The sequence below is a fragment of the Halichoerus grypus genome, chromosome 2 (genome assembly GCF_964656455.1).
Source record: "Halichoerus grypus chromosome 2, mHalGry1.hap1.1, whole genome shotgun sequence".
Lineage (NCBI taxonomy): Eukaryota > Metazoa > Chordata > Mammalia > Carnivora > Phocidae > Halichoerus > Halichoerus grypus.
Window position 1 is genome coordinate 188470227 of NC_135713.1, and position 24508 is coordinate 188494734.

At 40.5% G+C, this 24508-nt stretch overlaps 1 protein-coding gene across 1 annotated transcript; it reads right to left on the bottom strand.

The window, feature by feature from the left end:
- Positions 1-13401: 13401 nt before the first annotated feature.
- Positions 13402-20450, bottom strand: KRT39 (keratin 39). The gene is made up of 7 exons (XM_036068544.2): positions 19998-20450; positions 19039-19121; positions 18221-18377; positions 17024-17185; positions 16790-16915; positions 15031-15251; positions 13402-13651 (listed from the first exon to the last, which is right to left on the bottom strand). Exons 1-7 carry the CDS (start codon positions 20448-20450, stop codon positions 13402-13404), a joined length of 1452 nt encoding a protein of 483 aa, XP_035924437.2.
- Between the last annotated feature and the right edge of the window lie 4058 nt (positions 20451-24508).

Sequence of the window (24508 nt, forward strand, 5' to 3'; positions counted from 1 at the left end):
ATGTTCCAGCCAGATAGCTTCTTTGAAAGGAGTGCCAGGACAATCCGGGCTGAGCCTGGCTTTAGAAAGATCCCCAAGTCCTTCCGCACTACCTTTGGCATGCCGCCAGGCCTGTTAAGGTGATTTTGTTCATTTAAGGCTGCAGAAGACAAACAGATCCTACCAGTGGGTGGGGAGAGCTAGTGCAAGACTGAGATGATTTCATTTTTTTTCTCCTTTTTATCATCTTAATCTGATGAACATGATAGGTAACAGATAAATCCCTTATACAAAGGTTGTTGTCATTGATAATCCTTGAATTAACCTGCACATTAGCTTCAGTGCTCGTGGGGCGTTCCTTTCTTTTGCCATTTAAGGAGACGTTTTGAGTAACTGTGATGTTGGTTTGCTGAGACATCATGTCATGCAGTTTGCTGAAGTCTGTCTTGGTAGTTTTTTTTTCTTTTAAAGATTTCATTTATTTATTTGACAGAGAGAGAGACAGTGAGAGAGGGAACACAAGCAAGGGGGGTGGGGTGGGGTGGGAGAGGGAGTAACAGGCTTCCCGCCGAGCAGGGAGCCCAATGCGGGGCTCAATCCCAGGACCCTGGGATCATGACCTGAGCTGAAGGCAGATGCTTAACGACTGAGCCACCCAGGTGCCCCTGTCTTGGTAGCTTTTACCTCTAGTCCAGTGTGGTTCACGTTGCGACATAGTCAGTGTATGGAGGGCTGTGGGAAGGTCCTTGTGCTCCAGGATTCTTTCCCACTTGACAGTTGTTGGTGCCTGAAATCCAACCATTTATTTGTTTGGTTCACCAAAATAGTGCTTCCTATTAAAAAAAAAAAGAAGACCTTAATGTATTGTTCACCTTTTTATTCATTCATCCATTCCTTCAACAAGTATTTATTGAATACCTGCTCTAAGTGATTGGAGCAGAGAGAGCAAGGGGGAACGGGGAAGAGATGAAGCTGGAGGCACACAGGTGCTAGGATGTTCCGGGCTTTTCCAACCCTGAGTATTTTGATCTTAAACATAAGGTTCCTACAGAAAGATTTTAAGTGGGGGAGTGCTGTGCCATGATCACATTTGTGTTTTAAAAAGATAACCCCGGCTGTCTTATGGAAGTTGCTTGAGAGCCAGAGTAAATGTGTGGGGGTCAGCTGGGAGGCTACTGCGCCTATCCAGAAGCAGAAGCGAGCCGATGGTGGTTTACTCATTATTTTTTTGTAGGAAAATGATTTGGTGAAATATGCAAGGATATTTGAGGAGTAGCACAGCGTTAGTTTTCCGCCATGAAAAAGAAGACGTTGTCATAAAATTCAGTTTGTTTTTGATTCTTATGGCATCCGCAGTATGTACGTGCTGCGTTGACCTTTTCTATAGGCTTATATCATAAGCACGGTGTTGAGTATGCTGCTTAGATGGTACATGCTTGAGACTTGTCCTAATCAGTCTGCTTTTCGACAGGAAGTAGACTAACCATATAGTTGGCTAAAATATTCTTTTGTTCAAGGCTCTCAACCTGTTTTATGGATAAGTAACTACTATGATGGACTCTCTGTTACAGATAAAAGAATTCACACAGTAAAAGGATATAGATTTGCCTGAGGTTGTCCAGTGTTGGTGGCACAGGGGCCCTGGGGGCCCATCCCCTACTTAACCACTGGCTTCAAATTTCATCCATGTATTTACCATGACTTCATGTGTGTTTATAGTATCTTTGCAGATTTATTTCTAGGTTGCTCCTCTTAGTATTCGTGGGTGATATCCTTCTTGCTTATTTCTATTTTCTTGCTTATTACTATTCATGGCTTGGCTTTTGGTTTGGGAAAATTGGATTTATTCTTTCCCCATTCTCTCCTTTCTTTTGGTTAGGAATGATCGCTTTTTCCTTTCTTTTCTCTTTTTAAAATTTTATTTATTTACTTGAGAGAGAGAGCAAGCGAGAGAAAGAGCATAAGCGGGGGAAAGGGGCAGAAGGAGAGGGAGAAGCAGACTCCCTGTTGAGCAGGGCTCGATCCCAGGACCCCAGGACCATGACCTGAGCTGAAGGCAGGCACTTAACCAACTGAGCCACCCACGCACCCCAGGAATGATAACTTTTTCTATGTTTCTAGTTTCAAAGAATTCCCTGCCCCTTTTAAAAATCACCCTGACGATGCTATACCTTTTCCATATCTTTGTTACGGTGTGGATTAGTGGAAGGGCTTTGGCCTGGGGGTTAAAGACCCTACTGTGCTATTAACACACTGGGTAATCTTAATCTCTTGGTCTCAATTTTCTTATCATTAAAATGGAACAATCTTTCCTGTAATTAATAGGGCTGTTGTTGGGAGTGAATGAGGTAATGTACATACATGAGCTGTATAATCTATATGTAATGTACATACATGAACTATGTAATCTGCATGCTATGTACACACACAAACTATGTAATCTGTGTACAGTGTATATCCATGAGCTGTGTAATCGGCATTCAATGTACTCATATGAGCTTTGTAATCTCTAACCTTCAGTGCACAGTTGAGGGTAGAGGATAGTGATGATTGTAAACACTCCTTGTCTGCCCTGCAGCCATGATCCCACAGGTCTTGAGAGAGAGGAGACCAATGAAGTTGTCAGGAGGTCACAAGAGCTCAATAAAAAAAGCCTCGCCTAACAGGCGTACTTCTGTTCCTCAGATGAACTCAGAAATAAACATTAATTGCAAGAGTTTACATTTTATAGATAGAGTCCATGTGAAGGTTAGTCTAGGTCTATGCTGATGAATGTTCTAGTTACCAGCTTCAAGTTCAGATTTTGATTCTGCCATCTGCTGCCCAACCCCTCAGGCCTCAATTTCCACAAATGTGAACTGAGCTTAATACTCTGATGGATGGGGGTTATTGTGGGGATTAAATTAGATATTGCATGCACTGCACATAAAAAGTGCTCAGTGGTGCTTATTAAAATATGTGTGTGTGTGTTTGTGTGTGAGTGTGTGTGTCTGTGTTAGAATAGTCTATTCTGGTCAAGTAAAATAAGCCTACATCACTCTGTGTTCTGGCTTCAGACAGTTTGCTGGGAAGTTATATATTTTTTATAGAATGCTCTAAACTTACACACTGTTTCAGTATCCTTGGTGTCTTTTAAATTCTCACTTTTCGATGAATTATATCCCAATTTCTTTGCTTAGTATATTTTATTCTTACTCCTACTAGGTTATCTGTTTGAAGTTACTTATATTTTAGGATGGACACTTTTTCCACTCCGAGGAAGTTACCAGAGCATTTTGTTTATGATGTGTTTTAATAACTGGGGTTTAAGGTAGCATGAAACACAGTGAACCAGTTTTACCGTTCTTCCCTAGGAAGGCTTGAATTTGTCCTGTTTCCTTTGAGCAAGTGAAAGCCATTCCCAAACACCTTTTGTTAGATCTCACTCCCATTCTTTCTTTCCATCTCTGTCTCTCTCATTTCTCCCATGAACCATGACTCTTTCTCTCCCCTTTGTTCTCTCCACTCTCACCCAGAGTGAGAGGAGAGGTTGGGAGAGTGGCCAGATTGGCTGGAGGGACAGGATCATTCCAGCTAGCTGTCCTTTTTCTTTAATCCTAAAAGCATAACAGTCAATTAGGGAATAAATTCTTGCAAAATGTATGTCGGTTAAAAAAAGAAGAGGCAGTTTTGCATGATGGTTAAAAGTGCAGGGTCTGAAGTCACACAGCCCTGGGTTTGAATACTGGCTCTGACACTTAACTATCCGTGAAACGCTGGTAAGTTATGAGTGTCTCTTGCCCGAGGCTCCTCGAAGATGAGTGGGTGTGTAGGAAATGCACATAGAGAACACGGAACACTTTGTTTGGCACATTGGAAGTACTCAGTAAATGTTAATTGTTGTTATTGTTGCTATAAAAAGGTGACCCCCAGAAGGTTATGGAGTATGTTTACATCTTCAAACTATTAGTTAAGGTATAAGCCTAAGTATACACTATCTTTACATCACTTGTGTTCCCTGAGGCTTGACGTACAACATGGAAACTTGATTGGTTGGTAGATTTAAATACTCATGACTTTGTTACCGTACACATCAAGCTCCAGTTTGGGTCTTGGTGTCTTATGGAGATAATACATGAGACCTCTCTCTCTATCTCTCTAGTTTTCTTTTGGTTTAGTTGTAGGAGAGTGTGACAGGCAGAATAACACCCTCTCCCCAGCATGTCTGTCTTCTAATATCTAGGACCCTGTGAATATGTTATGGTACGTGGCAATGGGGAATTAATGTTGCAGACAGAGTTAAGGTTGCTAATAAGCTGGCCTTAAAATGGGGAGATTATCTTGAATGATTCAGGCGGGGCTGTGTCTTTAGAAGTGGAAGAGGGAGGTAGAAGAAAGGCCACATCAGGGAAGGAATGTGGGAGGCTGGAAGAGACAAGGGCACAGGTTCTCCTCCAGGACCTCCAGGAAGGAGCACAGTTCTGCCCACACCTTGTTTTCGCTCAGTGGGACCAGTGTCAGACTTCTGAAATAAGATAATAAATTTGTGTTGTTTTGAGCCGCTCAGTCTGTGCTAATTTGTTACAGTGACAATAGCAGATTAATATAGTGTGTGTGTGTGTGTGTGTGTGTGTGTGTGTGTGAGTGAGAGAGAGATACAAATAGGAACTCTAGTGATGGATTTTTGCTGAAGACTAAATTAAGGTGAATAGAATATTTTCCATGTCATTTATAAAACATATATTTTCACATGTATCATATGGATTTTTAATTGTTAGCATAATAGCAAAGATGGTTGTAGTAACTATTTCATAAACTCTATCCAAATTATAGGCAGATTTTTAATTTGCAAGTTAATGTATATTATATATCTTACAAAATTAAAGAATTTAAACCACATTTACTTAAACATTTCACCAATGGTTTTTATTGAAAAATATAAAGTTGCAAAAAAGCAGGACTTTTCTTGAAGAGCGAGGGCGTCCGTGGGTAACATCATTAGGGTGGATGTGAATATTTGTTTTTCAATTACAACCCAAGGCTATCTCCCACGTGTTCTCCTCCTCTGGCCTCAGCTCCTGAACTCCTCTGTGGACCTTCCTTTCAGATAGAGCTACCTGAACCACAGGTTTGTTGATCACTAATTGCTGTTTACTGCACAGGCTTCATATCATTAATATGAAGAGGTAGGGCTGTAACTGCGGTGCTGGAAATGATGCCTGCAATCCATTCCCACCAAACGTTCTGTTCTGTTTGGGTGAGCTGCAAATGACCTCTTGTCTTATCTCACTCTGTGGCCACAAGAGCATACCTGTTTTCCCCCTTCTTCCTTCTTATTTTGTCTGTTTCTCCCAGGATCTCCCCTGAATTTGCCAGTCATAGCATCTTCTACTTTTACTATCTAAACCTAGTACATTTGATTTCACTTCTGAGTGCTACCCCCCAATAATTTGTAGCCTATATTAAAGGGGATTCTGGGGGCGATTTTTGACATCCTATCCTGTTACCTTATATCCTGTTAATCTTAGGGTCACAACCAGAAAGTCCCCTGCAGCTTCAGCAGCCCATGATTGATGTTGAACTACAGATCATCTGTTGGAAACATGGATGGCTGGCAGCCATTGTTTCGACCTTGTGTTCACCATGACTATGAACAGGGTTAGAAATGAGATCTATGCTTTCCTGATGCTTCTCCAAATCAAGACCTCTTGGTTTTATGTCTAGTATAGAGCTGTGCCATTCCACGCCAGTCCTCAAACAGTAAACTTCACATGAGCTCAACCACTTAACTCCTGTATTTGGAATGAGATGAGATGGAAGTGCCATCTAGTTGGGCTGTCTGATCTCTGAGAAAGAGCTTCACAGGGTGACATTCCCTTGTGCAGTCACTCTGGCCTGAGTCTCTTCTTAGTCCGGTGAGTTCAAAAGCCCCATTTTATTAGTGCACCAGAACCAAAGGGATTCTCAAGAGCCGAGTCACAGGAACTCCCCTAATTCTTAGGTGCCAGATGAACAAGCCAGAATGCAAACTTAATAATTTAATGGTGAGAGATGATCCATTCTGCAACCAAGAAATTCCCATCTGTGTTGTATCTGAGTATTAGAGAAACCAGACTGTGATATGGAAATTGGTTGGTAAAATGGAACCAGAAGAGAGATGTGGCGTGTTAAGGAATGCGGCCTGAGGAACTGCCCTGACTCTCCATGCACTAATGTGATCGCATGCAGCATCATTTCTTCCTGGATTGGGCTGGGTATAAACACTATCGAGTGCTTTTTGGGTTCACCTTCTTCAGAACTCCGTGACAAACACATTTCCTTAACTATTTGTGCCTTTGATTGGGCTACAGATATATTATATGGTCAAATTTGAGTGATTAGAACCAGGGCGTTTAGAGTATGGAAGACACAAATTTGTTCAAATTTTAACTTGACCGTTACTAACCGTGTGATGCTGAGCAAGTTAGTTAACTTCTGTAAGCCTTGGTTCATTTATTAGTGAAGTGGGAATAATAATAACATTGTAAGGTTTTTGTGAGGATTGAGTGAGATAACTTAGGTAAAGCACTTAACGCAGTGTCTGAGGCATAATATTCAACTGATTTTTAGTTGACTAGAAGAAGTGTTACTCTTTCTACTTGTTGACCATAGGAGGCACTGTGGCTTCTGAATGGATCTCAGCACTTTGATTACATGTTGATTGTTCTGTAATAACTGGGACAGGTTTGTTTGGAGGCTTCCTGCTGCTTTCTCTGTTGAGTCCATAACCTGACTCCAGGGAACATCGGGGTCAGGGGAGACAAGGGCAGCAGAATCTTTTCTTGGAGAAGGGCCACAAGTCCTATCTGGGCTGCCCTGTCATGTCCAATCTCCACAAAAGTGATCCTGTTTATAGGGCTGGCTTCACACTGTTCTCCCTTCTCCTCCTGAGCTGTCTTCCTGTTGGCTGCCAAAGAGTATGAAGGTTGATATATTACAGGAAGGTCCTTTCCAACTGAGTTCCATAATATTCCAGAAAATAGAAGAGTTGGGCTTACATGTGGTAATCATTTCCCTATGTATATGTATATCAAAACATCTTAAATGGATATATTTTTTACTTAAAAGATAAATAGTAAAATAAAAAAAGAAAGTTTCCATCCTTAATCTGGTGCTTTCATTAAGTTATCGGGATGACTTTGCTCTACAATGTCATTGTCAGCTCCAGTGAAATATTTCATTAGCTTGAGTGTGACTGTTTGGCAGTTGAATGTAAGTGTCTCAGAGCAACAATGAAATCATACTCACAATTTTCATGGGTGCCAGGCATGCCTAAGAGCTTTGCATGCATTCATTAATGTGATCATCTCAACCCTATGAAGTAGATGCTATCAATAGCCCCATTTTAAAGAAGAGGAAGTGGAGATACAGAGGTTCAGTAACTTGCCCAAGATCTCACAGTAGGTGGCAGGGCTGAGAATCAGACCCAGCTGGTCTGGCTTCACGAATCTGTTCTAAATCAGCATGTGATTGTTCTTCTTGGCCCGAAGCAGCCATGTTCTCCTCTTGCTTTTTTTAATGCCTTGGTAGGCACAACTTGTTCTGAATTTTCACCCTAGTCTCCTTTTCTCCCTCAAGTTACAGAGTTCTCTTAAATAGGATGTGATTTTTACTTGCCTTCCACTGTGAGACTTCTCTCTGCACCCACAAAAGCTATGCTGGAGGTGGGAGGAGGTGGTCTCTTGGAGAGTGGCAGTGATGGAGGAAGGCACAGTTATGTTTTTCTGATGGGTCAGTGGCAAATGAGCTGACAAATACTTATGAAAGAGAAGACCTTTCTCTCCTTACATACAAGTTGGGGATAGGCAATTCTCTATAACTAACTATATGGATTTGGAGAAATTCAGCCCAAAATGTGGTCTCGCTAGGTCTTCTGGTTTAGTAGAGTTGTGTTGCTTCTCTAAGAGCCACAGATATCAAGTAGGTAAGTAACTCTCAAGCATTTGCTGGACCCATTGGGCCACCACAATGAGCTATAAAGCAGAGGGTTTTACCCCGGCTTAGAAGAAGGCCTTTTGATTATAGAAAGATGCAAAAAAGGGAGCCACAAATCTGCTTTCTTTCTAGGAAATAGTAAGATAAACTTTAATCTCAGGTGTTTTCTTCAGGTACCACCAATATGTCCACCCTGATTCTTATGTTGTTCCAGACATAGAGGGAGGAAAGAGAGAGAGAGGGAGAAGAGAGGGGAGGGGAGGGATGGGAACAGCAAGAAAACATGTTCAGAAACTTTGCTACTGGTGACAACTTAACTGGAATATTTAGAAACATCGGCATATTACATATTTTCTTATGTGCATATAAGTGGTAGCCTGTGGCTTAAAAGCATCATCTAAGAAAACCCTCCAAATATAATGCTCAACCTGAAATGATCATTTGACTACATAAACCTTTCCAATGTTGCCAAATAGGGTTGGTTGTTCGCATTTGAACTGGGTGCGTGGGTTTTTCCCATGAAGCTTGTGAATCATTCATGAACACACCAGATGTTTCCAGCTAGCCAACCAGCCAAAGGATTCATTTCCTATAAAGACATTTGATTACAGTGTTGAAACAGTGCATTCCAGGCTTGCTTGCATTGATATTAAACATGGCATTATGTCATGGATGCTGGTTGCCTCAGCCTACAAATTCTTCCTAGTGTGGATGGTGCTCTTCTCTTCTCTTCTGGGACACTTTCTGTTTCTCCTGAATTTTAATCTTTTTCTCCCTCCTCCTTATTTGGAGAGGGCACTTGCTTTAAAAAAATTTTTTTTTATCAAAACTTGCATTTTAAGTCAAAATGGACAGAATTAGGATAGACCTACTCAGGCAATGAGTAAGATACTTTTCTCCATCGTTTGGTAAATGGGAATTATGGGAATTAATAAGAAGAACATGCCATCATTAGCTTCTAAAGAACTTAAATATCTTATCAATAGCATCTAATTGCCTTTTAAAAAAAGACATCAGAGAGAGAAGGAATTGGAGGATATTATTTCTGGTGTTATTTCCTATTTACAGATGCAGAAGGCAAGACAAAATAAGGTGAGTAACATCAGGGATTGTAAGAGAAGCTGAAGATATTAGATCAGAAAAATCTCTGGGTCCAAGAGCAGAGAAGTCAAATGATGCTCCTAAGAACTAGAAAGGAAGGTCACTGCCTGCTGGTCCAAGGTTTTTTTCCATCACACCCAGTTCCAGCACTGTCTACTCCAGATGTGGTGGGGAATGAGAAGTAGAAGAAAGAGCACTGGATTCTTTCACTGACTGTGTCATCGTAGACCAGTCCCCTTTCTCTTTGGGCCCCAGTTTCTCCACCTCTGATACGAAAAAGGCCATTAGATGCCATCAAAAATCTTTCTAATTTTCAAAGAGATATTAGTACTCCCATGTTCATTGAGGCATTATTCACAATAGCCAAGAGGTGGAAACAATCTAAATGGATTGTTTGATGATAAATGGATAAAAAAGAACATGAGATATATATGTATGTACGTATGTATGTATACATATATGTGTGCACACACACATACACATGTAATGGAATATTATTCAGCATTTAAGAAGAAGGACATCTTGTGGTATGTGACAACATGAATGAACCTTGAGGACATTATACCAGTGAAATAAATCAGTCACAGAAAAACAAATAATGCATGATTCCATTTATATGAGATATGATATGATTCCACTTATATGAGACATGAGATATATCTAAAATAGTCAAACTCATAGAAGCAAAGAATAGAAAGGTGGTTGCCACGGAAGGAGGTTGCTTGGGGGGAGGGTAAAGGGAGAGTTGCTAATCAAAGGGTATAAAATAAGTTCTAGAGATCTGCTGGACAACATTGTGCTCTATAGCTAACAATACTGTATTGTTCACTTAAAAATCTGTTAAAGAGTAGATTTCATGTTAAGCATTCTTACCACAATAACATAAGGTTAAAAAATAAAACTCACTTAGTCTATGAATTTATGGACAAAAAGAATGACCAATGCTGATATCGTAGACTCCTTAGATGGTCTCTCACTAGAAGCAGTGACAAGCAGGCTAGAGAATAGTTCTTTGAAGAGTTGAAAAAATAATCTCTTGCTACTGTGAATTGTTTCCATTCTCGGAGATCGATTATAGAATGTATCCGGTGCTATTTTAACCTTCTTAAGGAAATCAAGTACTTAACATTCAATCTTATTATTGCGTGACACTGGGCAATAGTCACACAATACTCAGTATTCACACAATATTGTGTGATAGTCATTGAACTGCTCTATCCATTAGTTCCTTTATCTATTAAGTGGGACTATTAAGGGTAACTCCTTCGTGGTAGTAAGGATTAAATGAATTAGTTATTAAATGAGTTACTTATTAGCTTTTTTTTAACCCTACCTCATAAACAGGTGGATAGATATGTAGAGAAGGAATTGTCTGCAAGTGTGGTCATCTATCAACCTAGTGTCAGAACTTAAAAGATAATTCCCTAGGGCAGGAAGTCATTCAGATCTTTAAACCAAAAGGCATTTGTCAGTTAGCAAGCAGTGGCTTTTATAATTCAGCACACATGCTTCGGGTGAGAATTTTGTTAAATTTGGATGCCCAGGTCCCACACCTGGAGATGCTAATGCAGGAGGTCTAGGGTACGGCCCAAGAATCTGAATTTTATAGGTTCCTCAGGGGATTTGGATATAAGTGGTTTCTGAGTCAACTAGAGAAATCCTGGTGGCAAGTAATGTAAGGGTTACCACTGACTGAACTCTTGAGGAAAAATTTTCAGGCCACTTCTTCTAAGCAGAAATTGGTGGAATTGATCCTAGAGGATGAGGATGGAGAGGTTATGAGCCATTTATAGGGATTGGGGGACAGTTAATGGTTGAGAGGCAAAGGGGAAGACAGAAGCATGGTTACCCCTGCGTTTGGAAGTGTTTAAACCAGCTGTCATATTAAGGGGGAGTCAACATGAAAAAAGATGAAATCTAGAGAAAATATATCCCTAAACCTCCCTTGTTTAGAAATATAATTACAGACCACCAAATGGGTTTTGATACTCTTTCCTGCTCTGAGACAGGCTCTAACAAACAAAAGGCCATCTTGCTCCTTGGAGTCAATGTCTTACTAGGACTTTATAGATTTCCATAGAAAGGAACCTGGTGTTATAACTGCCTTATAGGACTGGGATTCATAGTCTTTTCGGTTTCAAATATCTATAATTCAGCCTAGTATGTACGAGGGTAAGTTTGGCACATGGAATACTTTGCTTGGAGTGGGAAGAAGAGAGCCTATTTTGGGGAGAACTTGAGAATGGCATTGCCATATCAGCCCAAGATTAGCCTGAGTCCAGCAAGGTTCCTAAACCCTGAATCCTGTTGGAATAAAAACTCAGAGCAGACTGTGCTACTCTGGCCTCTCACCAATTGGTTTCCCAGGTAGTGTTGATAGTACATATCGGGTCCACTGGGGACTATCACTGAACCAGACACAAAGGAAGAAGTTTGTGAAATGACAAATGCCTGGTTTCCAGTTAGGGGACAAAACCTCTCTTCTGCCTTATACAGCCTTTTACTATTATTATTCCATTTAATCCCTCCAGTGCGTCAGGACCTACATTGTTATGTCCCTTTTACTCAAGGTCATACACATAGACTGGGATGAGACTCTCTCCTAGGGCTTCTGAGTGCAAGCGCCCTGCTCTTCCCACATTTCCATCCTTCAGTCTGAGATGGTATGCTGTGAAGTGCTACCAGGGGTAATCTGGGTATTCAGATGGGAAGGAAGTTATTGATAGGAAAGAGATCATTCTGGGAGTTCTGTATTCCATTTGCTCAGTATAAGTTGCTACTTGTCTGGAGGGAGTGACTGCTGAGCTGTGAGTTAAATGATGCTTTTGTCTTTGCTGTGGGCACCAGCCACCAACTGATATCTGATATAGACCCTAAGACTTCAGAAACGTTTTACTGAATAGAATTGCAGGCTTGATGACAGGAAGATCTTGTTCTGTTCTTTTTTCACCCCTCAAAGCCGAGCACTATTAAAACTCCCCAAATCATGAGTGGATAACTACATTTATGGGGAAAGAATTTTGACAGGAGATAATAACACAGTTAAGTCTAGGGCTGTAGTTAAAAGCAAAGCTTATGTAAAAATAACATTTGCATCATGCTCTTCAGTGTACCAAGTAGCATGACATTAACAATTTCATTTGATCTGCACAACAAACCTGTCAAGTAGCCATGGTCCTCATTTAACAAATAAGGAAATTAAATAAGATGAAAGCTAAATGTTTTGCCCAGGGTCCCAAGAGACTAGTTTAGGACTTAAGGTCTTTTGACTCCACATTCTGTATTTGATTTGTAATTATTTACTAAGACTTCTGGAAATGTCAAATAACTTTGTAGGGGTTGACTGAAACCCTCTGTGACCCTGTGAGAAGCTCTGATAATGGCCAGTACATACATGGTATCTTCTCACTTGAGGCTGTCTTGTGCTTGCAAGCAGCAATTACTCAATGATTACTTTTCTGCAAAGTTTGTGGGATCAAGTCCATTTCTCTCTGATGGATAGGTTGAAGGAGGAACCTAAGCTATGTTTTCATGGTCATCAGTCCCAGGGAGATGGAGGAACAGGGTTATGGCGTGAGAGTTCCAGCTCCATGTCCCTTGTTAAACAGTCAGAAACAACTCCCATTCCCTAAAGAGTGGAAAGAGAAATAGCAAACATTTAATGAAAGGATCCATGTTATTTCTTCAAAATGCTCTAGATTCACTCCCCCAACTCTTCCTGATTCTTGTTGAAAATATTTGGAGAGCTTAGTGGTTACAAAGTTTTGGAGAACACCGACATCTTCAAAAATAGCTTGGGGGAATGTAAAGTATGTGAGTATGGATAACAAACAGCAGAGTTCAAAGGGGTCAGATTCACGACTATTCAAGGAAACGAAACATTAAAGATCTTTTCCCCTATTCATGCTATTCCTATATAGGCTTCTTTCTATAGCCAAAGAAGGATTTTAGAAGGGAAGGTCGCAGCTTCTCACCTCATGTACCATGGCCAAAAACAATCCTAGAACTTGTCTGACTGGCTCTAGTGAGAAATATAAGTAAACAAGACCTGAGTAAACAGGAGAGAAACCTGCCTATCACCTGTGGAGTTAAGTGATGTAGGGCACCTTTCTGGGAACTTACAAATCAGTGCCTGTCTCTCAGAGAAATGGGTAATGTCCTTCCAGAGAAATGTCATTTATTATCATGTTGACAGCGGTGACTTAGGGAAGAATCGGAATACAAGGTATTCTATCTAGCAATGCAGACCCACTGTGGTAGTAAGAAACTAAGTACCTTAAGGGGCTGGGGACTTTTAAAGCCTTTCTGGTAGGAGCAAGTATTGACCTCTCTTTCATGAATGAGGGTCATTTTCATCACCTTGGGATGTTAGACTCTGACAGTTCTGATGATAAAGCAAGGCTGCACATGCTCATGAGAAGAAATGATTTTGCCATCCTTAATCTCCTGAGTGATGGTGAAGATTTTAACCAGTATTCGGGGCAGGGCTCTGTAGGCACTGCAGGGCTCGTGTGTCCCGTGGGAAGCTGATGATGTACTGTGAACTGGGGCTGTGCATTCCATGGCACGGGCCTTACTGGAAGGCTCACATTTGGTGGCACACAGGTTACGGGGAAGCCTAGAAAAAAACAGAATTTTACCTGTGATCGAGGGAAGGTAACGATGGTGATGGAGAACAATAGCGGTGGGTAATTTTTCAACATGTGTCACTCAAAACAAGTACTCCCAAATGCTTATTCATTCATTTTGTTCTATCGTTAGTGAAAGAAAAAGAATGAGAACAGATCCATGGGAAGGCAGCATCTTAGGTTTAGAAGCGTTAGATTATGTAAGCTGCCATTATGTAAGCTTCCACTGCATTGTAGAAGAACACCATGCCAGGAGTTGAAGACCAGGTGCAGCCCAGCTCTGTCATTTACCAGCTGGTGACCTCAGATAAGTCAATGAACCCTCCGGAGCTTTAGTTCTTCATCTGCAGACTGGGTATAATGGGAACTAAACTTACAGGGTCAACAGTGATAAGGGCCAAGTTGAGGGGCTTATTATCTGAGGAAAAGAAGTTAATCAGATATTTTTCTGATCAGCGAGTCACAGTACTACTGGTGGCCTGGACCCCATCTATGGAAGAGTCCTCAGTGCTTTATCCAGAAGCTTCAAAATGCCTTCTGGGAATATTTAAATGAAACTTTACAGAATTGGAGTTGGAAGCAGTTAACAGAACTCTTTATAGAAAGCATCATCTTTCTTTGATGATTCAAGGCACTTTAGTATATTGTAGCTCCTCATAGGGACTAGCTATGGTTAACCTTGTGCTAGTATAATGTGGCAGTTAAAATGTGCCAGTTAAAAGAATGCTGTGAACAGAGTTCACTGACTATTTGGGGGAAGAAGGTCTCCGTAACAATTGTAACTGAGTCTGCATCTGGGCATTACTTTGGACTGAGTTGCTTCCTCTAAAGAGTTGTGCTCTATCTGGGTCAGTTCCTTATGAGTTGGTTGGCTTCTTATCATTGAAAAGCATTACAATTTCTACTTTAAAAATGGTGCTAAAACACACATATCTACATGCTGTTGTTGGCATCAAGGACACGTGGCTGGACAGGGATGGGCATTTCAGCCTAAGCAGAATGTTCCTCCGAAGGGAATAGGGTCGTCCTATTCAATCTCATGAAAGTTCATCTCACTGGGGGAAAATCTATAAGTCACCCAGAATATTTGAATATTTGGGAAAACCATTTTCCCCCTTGTACTTTAAAAAACTCAACATACACGGAATTAACCTGGCACACTGGCTCTTCAAAATGACTCAACTCAGCTAAGACCTCAAATTTGGACTAGGTTACAATTGTAGGTCTCCAAACAGCACAGCTTGAGACCATGTATCACAAGTTTCCATCACTGGCAAGAAGATCAAAGAACACGCCCCCTGTTGCCAGTGGCAGCATTACATGTATGCAAGCATATTTCCTAGTAGAAGCTGTTTTTTATTTTACTTACTTGACATCTGAACTCTCCAGAAGGCTGCGGTATGTGGCAATCTCACACTCCAGCCGAGACTTGACATCCAGCAGAATCTCGTATTCTTGGTTTTGTCTTTCCAGGGCACACCGGATCTCTGCCAGCTGAACCTCCACGTTATCAATCAGACACTGGATCTGGGCCAGTAAGGCTGTGTAGCGGGCCTCTGTCTCCGCCAGGATACATCCCTGGGAATCTCTCTACCATGGAGGAGGACAGTAGGGTTTATAATGATGACTCGTTGGAGCCTAGGTCACTTGTAAACTGCATCATTTTAAACAATGGTTTCTTTGTGACAGGTACTAATGAATCTCCAAGCCCTCTTATTACTTCCTAACCAAATAAATCCAAAACCAAAATTATCAACTATGCTAAAGCTCGCTTCCCTTTATCCTCTTTACTTATTTTTGCCTCCCTTTAAGTATTTACTTCTTTCTTAATCACCTGATAATATCCTACCACACTCTCCTACCTGTGAGACAAAAAAATATTCCAACTTATTTTACACCTGGGCTTTAAGAACCTGTTACCATGGTACCTCATTCTATGAATATTTATACCTTAAAAAAAGAAGTTAGTAGGGGCGCCTGGGTGGCTCAGCTGGTTAAGTGACTGCCTTTGGCTCAGGTCATGATCCCAGGGTCCTGGGATCGAGCCCCGAATCAGGCTCCCTGCTCAGCGGGAAGCCTGCTTCTCCCTCTTCCACTCCCCCTGCTTGTGTTCCCTCTCTCGCTGTCTCTCTCTCTGTCAAATAAATAAGTAAAAAAATCTTAAAAAAAAAAAAAGTTAGCAGCATTTAGCCATAAACAATTCTTTCACTGAGTCCATTCCTTTATATCTAAAACACGAGAGTTGAAACGTTGATGATTAAAGTTCTTTCCTGTTCCATCATTCTGTAAGTCTACAGATAATGGAATTTTAGGTTTGAATAACCTATTATTTGCATGGTTTTCCCAATTTTTAGAGAGGGGAAAACTGAGGTTCAAGGGGTTAGGTGAGTTGCCCATGGTCACATGACTAGCTGGTGACAAAACCAGCTTTGGGGCAGGATCTTCCAAATACCCTTCACATCAGAGCATTTAAATAATTCCCTACTTCAGAGAGGCAGTACAATGAGGCAGAAGTGGTTCCAGCTTTGGAAACTGAATTCTGGCTCGGACTCATTTCTTCTGTGACTTTTAACAAGTTACTTAATGCCTCAGGATTTCAGTGTCTCCATCTCTATAAAATAGGCAAGATGGAACTCACCTGGGATTTGGCATGGGAAAATCACTTTAGCTCCCTGAGCCTCAATTGAAAAATTGGATTACTAATTATGCTACCTTCTTTATAAAATTATTTTATAAATTTGATAGTTTGTAAGAATGTTTTGCATGTAATAAAATGCTCCCTTAGTGTTTCCCAAAGTGTACTCCATGGATCATTATTGCCATGAGATGCTCTTTAAAAAAGGGGTCCAGAGTCAAATAAGTTTGGAATGCTGAATACCATATATCTCCTTCTTGGAGATCTATAGTGCATATTAGCTTATTAAAGGCCTGCAGGGAGGTACCCTGTTGAACCTATGTTTACTCCAGCTTTTCCCAGGCTTATTTGACCACAAGCCTTTTTTTGGCTATAGACCCTTTAGAAAACAGAGGAACTTCTGAAGGACACAATTTGGGAAACATTGCAACATGCAAGTGTCAGGGGCTATTGCCATCACTGCTGTGTTAGGCTTGCTCAGCTTGCTGGGTACCATTCGGTGCTGGGCCTGCAGTTCAATCTCCAGGGCATTCACGGTGCGTCTCAGTTCAGTGACCTCCTTCAGGGAGCACTGCTGCTGTTGAGAGCTGGTCACCACCTGCTGGTTCAGCCCCTCCATCTGAAACACAAAGACCATGAATATTATGAAGGAAAACGTGACTTTGATTAACAGGCACCTGGAAATGCAATGTCAACTTTTTGGTTTTGACTTTTCTACCCTCCCCACCTGTGTGTTGAACCATTGTTCCACTTCTCTGCGGTTTGTCTCCATGATGGACTCATACTGACATCTCATTTCTTGTAGAACCCGGTTTAGATCAACAGAAGGGGCAGCGGTCACTTCAATGTTGAGTCTGTCCCCAAGCTGGCTCTGTAAGGAATTGATTTCCTATGGAAAGAAAAAGAATGTGAAGTCACTTGGTGAACAGATGACACCCTTGTGCTATTGATTTTAAACAATGGTTTCTTTGTGACAGGTACTAATGAATCTCCAAGCCCTCTTATTACTTCCTAACCAAATAAATCCAAAACCAAAATTATCAACTATGCTAAAGCTCGCTTCCCTTTATCCTCTTTACTTTATCTCACACTCCAGCCGAGACTTGACATCCAGCAGAATCTCGTATTCTTGATTTTGTCTTTCCAGGGCACACGGGATCTCTGCCAGCTGAACCTCCACGTTATCAATCAGACACTGGATCTGGGCCAGTAAGGCTGTGTGGCGGGCCTCTGTCTCCGCCAGGATACATCCCTGGGAATCTCTCTACCATGGAGGCAATAGGGAATTGCCTCCCTCCATGGTAGAGGCAATAGGCAATAATCACCTTTGATTGCTGGATCAGCAGCAATAATTTAGCTTAATTGTATCTGAAATGTAGCTCACAATAAAGGAATAGATGATTTATAGGTGCTATTGAGATGCTATAAAATGACCTCAGGCTATTTCAGATACGACTCTGTGTTCAAATAATGTGGAACATTAAAAGGAATTAATTAGTAAGATCAGAGTCTTAAGGAATTTAGATCATTTCTAGGGATGGGTAATGGTGAAGCAGCAGAGAGGTAGAATTTATAATAAGAGACCATAGTCTCTATGACCCCAATATGGGCTTTTGCCAATCGGACTTACAGCAATAGTGGCAGAAGTCTGTGTAGGGATGCCTACAAAAAGATGCGAAACCTGTGAGGACAGGAGAAAGGTTGTTTTCTTCTCCTGGAAAAGCTGGAGAGGGCAATGGAGGCCTCAGATACTGTGTTATAGGCGATGGATTTGAAACACATGTAGTAGCAGTAGGAATTGTTAGGGTTGAAAAGCAGAGTAGTATCTACTTTTTGGAGACAACTTTTGCCAAGTTCAACTCAAGGGAATTACTGCAATTTTTAGAGGCTTAGCTTGTAATGACTCTCTTGGTTTTTCTCTAACCTCTTCATGGTTGTTTTTGAGGCAGAGGAGCTCCTCCTTCAGAGACTTGACTTGTGCCTCCAGGTTGGCCTTGGCCAGGGTCAGCGCATTCAGGATCTGCTGTAGGCCTTTGGCGTCTGCCTCCACCAGCTGGCGTATGGACACCTCGGCTTCATACCTTTAAAAATGAGACATAGAAAGAGAGGCATTAAAATGCAGATAGTGTAAGTCAAGCCAAGCAGAACTCCCTTCCACACTTTCCTTTGGGCCTCTCATTTATTATATTTCTGTTGTGGGTTTTATTCTCTTTAGAGGTGAGACCACTTGATAAGCATCACCGTGTAATTATTATTCCTTAATCAGTTTGCCGGCGTGAGGCCATATTGCTGTCCTTTGAGATAAGGGAATTTATCCTCCTTCCCCTGCCCCTAGAGGCAATGCAGTAGACGTGGAAAGAGCAACGGATTAGGAGTTAGAAAAGTCGGATGCACGTTTTAGCTATGTCTTGTCCTAGTTGTATGTCTTTGGACGTAACTGAACCCCCTCAAACCACAGTTTTCTTGCCTTAAACAAGGCAACTATATATTAGCCCTCCCTATTTTCCTGAATTACTGTGCAGGTAATCAGATGGGTTCATATGTTAGAAACTGCAAGTACTGTTCACATGTGAGTGGTTATTAATCTTTATCGTTTATCAAATGTGAAGGTTTTTTTCTGGGCTAGTGCTGGTATGGTATGGATCAGGAGGTTTAGCAGATTTGGGGATAATCTTCTTGGGAGTGTGTAGAGTCAGAAGTGGGGTGAATTCTGTCGTGAATGACAGTGCTGGGTGGGCTTACTTGGCTCTCAAGTCATCAGCAGCCAGTTTGGTGTTGTCAATTTGTGAGACCAGTCTGGAATTCTCAGCCTTGGTACACAAGATCTAGAATTAAGAAATTGTACACACAAATGAGACAAACACCAGGATCTCCTTCTTAAAAACCAAGGGCTTGTGTGTATGGCAATTAATGGGGGCGGGAGGGGGGTAGTTAGGCTTTTCATAGCTATACTTAGGAAGCTTGGGAAGCTTTGGAAAGTCCGAGTTTTTGTTATTTTCCTAAAAAATCAGCAAAAACCACTCCAATAAAAATGCTTGTATATGTTTTACTGTTAAAATATAAAATCTGCTCTCGATTTGCCTCTTCTGGAATGTAACTGCCATGAGGGCAAGGACTTTTTAGCTCACGAATATTTTCCCAGAGCCTAGAGTAATGTCTGGTGTGTTACTGGTGGTGTTTGGTAAATACTTGTTGAAGAAATAAAACGGAATAAATCTAGCATGTACAGTAGCGGCAGCACATCGCTCTGATTAGGAGCTAGGCTCGGTGTTGGAAGAAACCATTGAAATAATTTGGAGATGATGAAATGAGCATGAAAGGGAGAAACAGTGGTGATGGTAATAAAATGGATAAAACACAAAATAATTCCTAAACTGTTTAGGAACTTATTAAAACAAAACGCTCTTTCTCAGATCCCCGTGTTCTTATTTTTGTTAAAGAAATGGCAGCAATAGGCTGTTGACATATTTTGGCACATGTTGACACACTTGTGACACAGCAGAATATATCTCTGGAAGATGAGTAAGTATAAAACTCTGAATATTGCCTCAAGATGACAATTTCATTCAAGAGATTTTCTTTTTCTACAAAATATGTTTTTCCAGCATAAGATGAACTAAAAATATTAAGGTTTAGCAAATGGCTATTGGTTGGAGAGTGTCATGACACGACCTGATTATACACGTTCCTAAGAATCTTACCTTCTGCTGGAGCTCCTCAATGGTAGCGTAGTAGGACACGTAGTCAGGACATACAACACAGAGCTCTTTGTTACACTCTTCCTGGATTTTGCACTCCAGTGCAGCATTCTCTTGTTCCAAGATCCGCACCTTCTCCAGGTAGTTAGCAAGGCGCTCATTCAAGATTTGCATGGTCTCTTTCTCGTTACTGTTGATGCCTTCACCACACCAGCTGCAGTCATCCAAAAGGGGACAGGTATTGAAGTTGCTTATTAAGCGGATGGGTGTGAAGTAAAAGCAAGGAGTGGGTCTGGCAGCCCTCAGAACATGGCCAGTTGGTTGGCTGCTGTTGGCTTCAAGACCACCATGTTGGCAGCTGGTATTAGAAGAAATGGCCCGAAAATTTGTAATCCTGGAGCAGCCTTGGTGTGGCGTCGAACAAGAAATCGTTGTTGTACAGTCCTTGGTATCCATAGTGTGTACCCAGTTTTGGTTTATTTCAATCTGTGGTTCCGATCGAAAGCTCAAGCAGCCACGACTGTGTCTGAATTCCAAACTTCTTGGCTATTTCCTCTTTGAAGTCCTTATATAGCTTTTGCTCTAGGTGGGGTCACAGATGGCAGGATGTTTTCCTTTCTAATGTTTATATCAAATCCCATAGGAACATCTCATTAGTCTGCTTTTTACTCGCCTGAGAAGAGTTACTTGTCTCATAAAAATGTGCATTGAGGCTGTTACTAAGTTATGACCCATCACAACTACCACTTGTCATTGGATCCAGAGCTTCACATGAAGTCTTCAAAAGGAACTGTCGTCACAGTTCTAACAGCATCCATTATTAAGTAGGTGTGAGTATGTTAAGTTCATTAAATCCTTGTTGACCTCTCCACCTGGCATTAAGCTTGATCAGGAATGAGTTCATCCTTCTTTTCCTTTCTTCTCTAGAAAAGGGAAACTATTAATACCTAATAATTATTGGAGAACTTAGAAATCAGTGTTTTATTTTGTTCTGCCCCACTGATTTTCCCATTTTCATTGTTCAGACATTGTGAGTATGGGTTAAAATGTTAGTTTTAAATAAGACCCTTTTTAAAGGTGATTACTAGATTCCTGTTTCAGTTTGCCAGGTAGGGTTTGATTGCTAACAAGAAATTTCTTGGAAAAGAGGCTTTGGAAACCTTTTGGTTTTCCAAAGCCTACATTTTATGACATTTTTAGTGCTCAGTGTTCGCTTGTGGAATTACATTAGCTAAAAATTTGTCATGGTGTTGGCTTATGTTTGCTGTTTAAACATGATCTGTTTAAAGGCATGTGTTTTTTTTTCTCAGGAATACTTTCTCAGCATTTTCTTAAGAAAGTTATTTGTTCCTGATCCTTTATGGAGGCTCTAGGAGAGAATAATTTCCTTGCCTTTTCCAGCTTCTAGAGGTTGCTCATGCTCCTCAGCCCGTGGCCCCTTCCATCTTCAAAGCCAGCAGTGGCAGATCTTTTTCACATGGCATCACTCTGACACTAACTCTTCTGCTTCCCTCTTCCACGCTTAAGGACCTTGTGATTATATTGGGCCCATGCATATCATCTAGGATAATCTTCTAATTTTAAGGTCAGCTGATTATCGGCCTTACTTCCCCTTTGTAACGTAGCCTAACATATTCAAAGGTTGTAGGATAAGGACATGAACATCTTTGGGGGCCCATTATCCTGCATATCACATAATGTAAGGAAAAAACACAGTAATTAACAAGAGCACCAACAAATATAAAATACACAGGAATAAATTCAGTTGGAAAGGTAAACTACATGTATAAAATATTAAAATGCACTGAAGAACAGAAAGCTAGAATAAATGGAAAGATATATCATGTTCTTGGACTGAAATACTGTATTCATCACTATAAAAATGTCATTGATTCTACATTAATTTAACTTGGATTCCAATAAATTTATTGAGATCCTCCCAAAATGTGATTTTTTTCAACCAGACAAGATAATTCTGAAGTTTTATGAGAAAAAATTAATCAAATTTGAATAGCCAGGAAAATTCTAAAAAAGAAAAGTCACCAAGAGATTAGTCCTTCCTATTTTAAAGCCTCAATAATTAAAATAGTATAGGATTCATGCCTGAATAACCAGACAAATGGATAGAACAGAATAAGGAGTCTAAAATAGACCTCTTTTGGATGCCTGGGTGGCTCAGTTAGTTAAACATCTGCCTTTGGCTTGGCTTATGATCCTGGAGTCCTGGGATTGAGTCCCACATGGGGCTCCTTGCTCAGAGGGGAGTCTGTTTCTCCCTCTGCCTGCCACTCCCCCTGCTTGTGCTCTCTCTCTGACAAATAAATAAATAAAAATCTTCTAAAAAATTAAAAAAAAAAATAGACCTCCTCACAGATTGGGATTTAGTATATGATAAATGTGACATTTAAAATCAGTGGGGGAGGGGCGCCTGGGTGGCTCAGTCGTTAAGCGTCTGCCTTCGGCTCAGGTCATGATCCCAGGGTCCTGGGATCGAGCCCTGCATCGGGCTCCCTGCTCCACGGGGAGCCTGCTTCTCCCTCTCCCGCTGCCCCCGCTTTGTTCCCTCTCTCGCTGTGTCTCTCTCTGTCAAATAAATAAATAAAATCTTAAATAAAATAAAATAAAATCAGTGGGGGAAAAGATAGAGTATCATATGTAGTTTGGGGACAATTCTGTATCACTTGAGGTCAAAGGTGGGGCAGGAAATGTTGGAATCATACCTCATGCCTTATAGAAAGACAAATTACAAAATTTTTAAAAGATTTTATCTATTTGAGAGAGAGAACAGGAGCAGGGGGAGGAGCTGAGGGAGAAGCAGACTCCCCATTGAGCAGGGACCCTGATGCAGGACTCGATCCCAGGACCCGGAGATCATGACCTGAGCTGAAGGCAGACACTTAACTGACTGAGCCACCCAGGCGCCTGACAAATTACAAATTAATCGAAGATTCAAATGTGAAAAAATGAAATCATAACTGTACTAATATGAGAATTCTTTATAAAGAAGGCCTTTCTAATAATGACCAAAGTAAAGAAACCATAAAAACTTATAAACTTGACTACATAGAATAACTTGTACATTGGTAAAAAACACATCCTCTAAAATCAGAAGACAGATGACAAACTGGGAAAGCATATTTGCAATAACACCGTAGATAATGACCAGGAAGAAAATACAAAAGGCACTCAATTTAAAAAGTGCCTTAGAAAAAATGCTGTGTCACTCATAAAAAAGGGAATGTAAATTTAAACTACACTGAGATATCATTTTATCTTTCTACCTATCAGATTGAAAAAAAGCGCAGTTTGATAACAAATGTATACAGCCTTTCATTTTTTGCTGGTGTATAAAACTCATACAAGTTACTTTTATACTTTTATAAAAGTATAAATTCAAACAAGTTACTAAACTGCCACAATAGTAAGTGTGATATTGGCATTAGGGTTGACAAATAGATCAGTGAAAAAGAATATGGGTTCTAGAAACAGACTCACAGACATGTGGTCAGTTGATTTTTGACAAAGTTTCCAAAGTAAGTCAATGAGAAAAGGATAGCGTTTTCAATAAATGTTGCCAATCAGTTAGATAATCGTATAAAAGAAATGACTATATCTTGAGCTCTACCTCACACTATATATAAAAATTAATTCAAGATGGATTAAACACTTAAATGTGAAGGTTATATGTACGGAGTTTTTAGAAGGCAACGTGGGAGAATATCTTCATAAACTTGTGCTGAGCAAAGACTTCTAGCACACGGAGAACACTAAACATAAAACAATGGATTAGACTTCATCATAGTTAAAATCTTTTGTTGGTTAAAATATACCACGAAGAAAGCAAAAGGGCAAGCCACTTCCTGGGTGAAAAGATTCACTATTTTATAAAGGACCTTCCCTTTGACCCAGCAGTTTCACGACTAGTTTTGTGCCCAAGAGAATTGAGTGTATATATATATATATATATATATATATATATATATATATACACACACACACACACACACACACCACACTAAGACTTGTATAAAAATGCTTGTAGCATTTTTATTCTTAATAGCATCCAAACTGGAAACAACCCAACTGCTCACAGGCAGGACAATGGATCAACAAACTGGTATGTTCATAGAATAGATTGGTACTCAATAACAAAAAAGAATGAACTATTGGTATTTACAGTGACATGGAAGAACTTCAAAAACATTATGTCAGCCTGAGGAAGTAAGGCACAAAAGGGTACAAACAGCACGATTATATTTATATTAACTTCAAAAACAGGCAAAACTCCTCTACAGCATTATATATCAGAATAGTGATTGTCTCCTTGTGATGGAGGTGAGCTGACTGGGAAGGGGCATGAAGAAACTCTCAAGGTTGATATTTTACATCTTGGTATGCTAGTCTATATCTTGATCTGGACGATTACATGACAGTGTATGTTTTCAAATTTCATGGAACTGCATACTTTCCATTGATGCATTTTATTATATGAAAATTAAATCCCAATAAAGTAT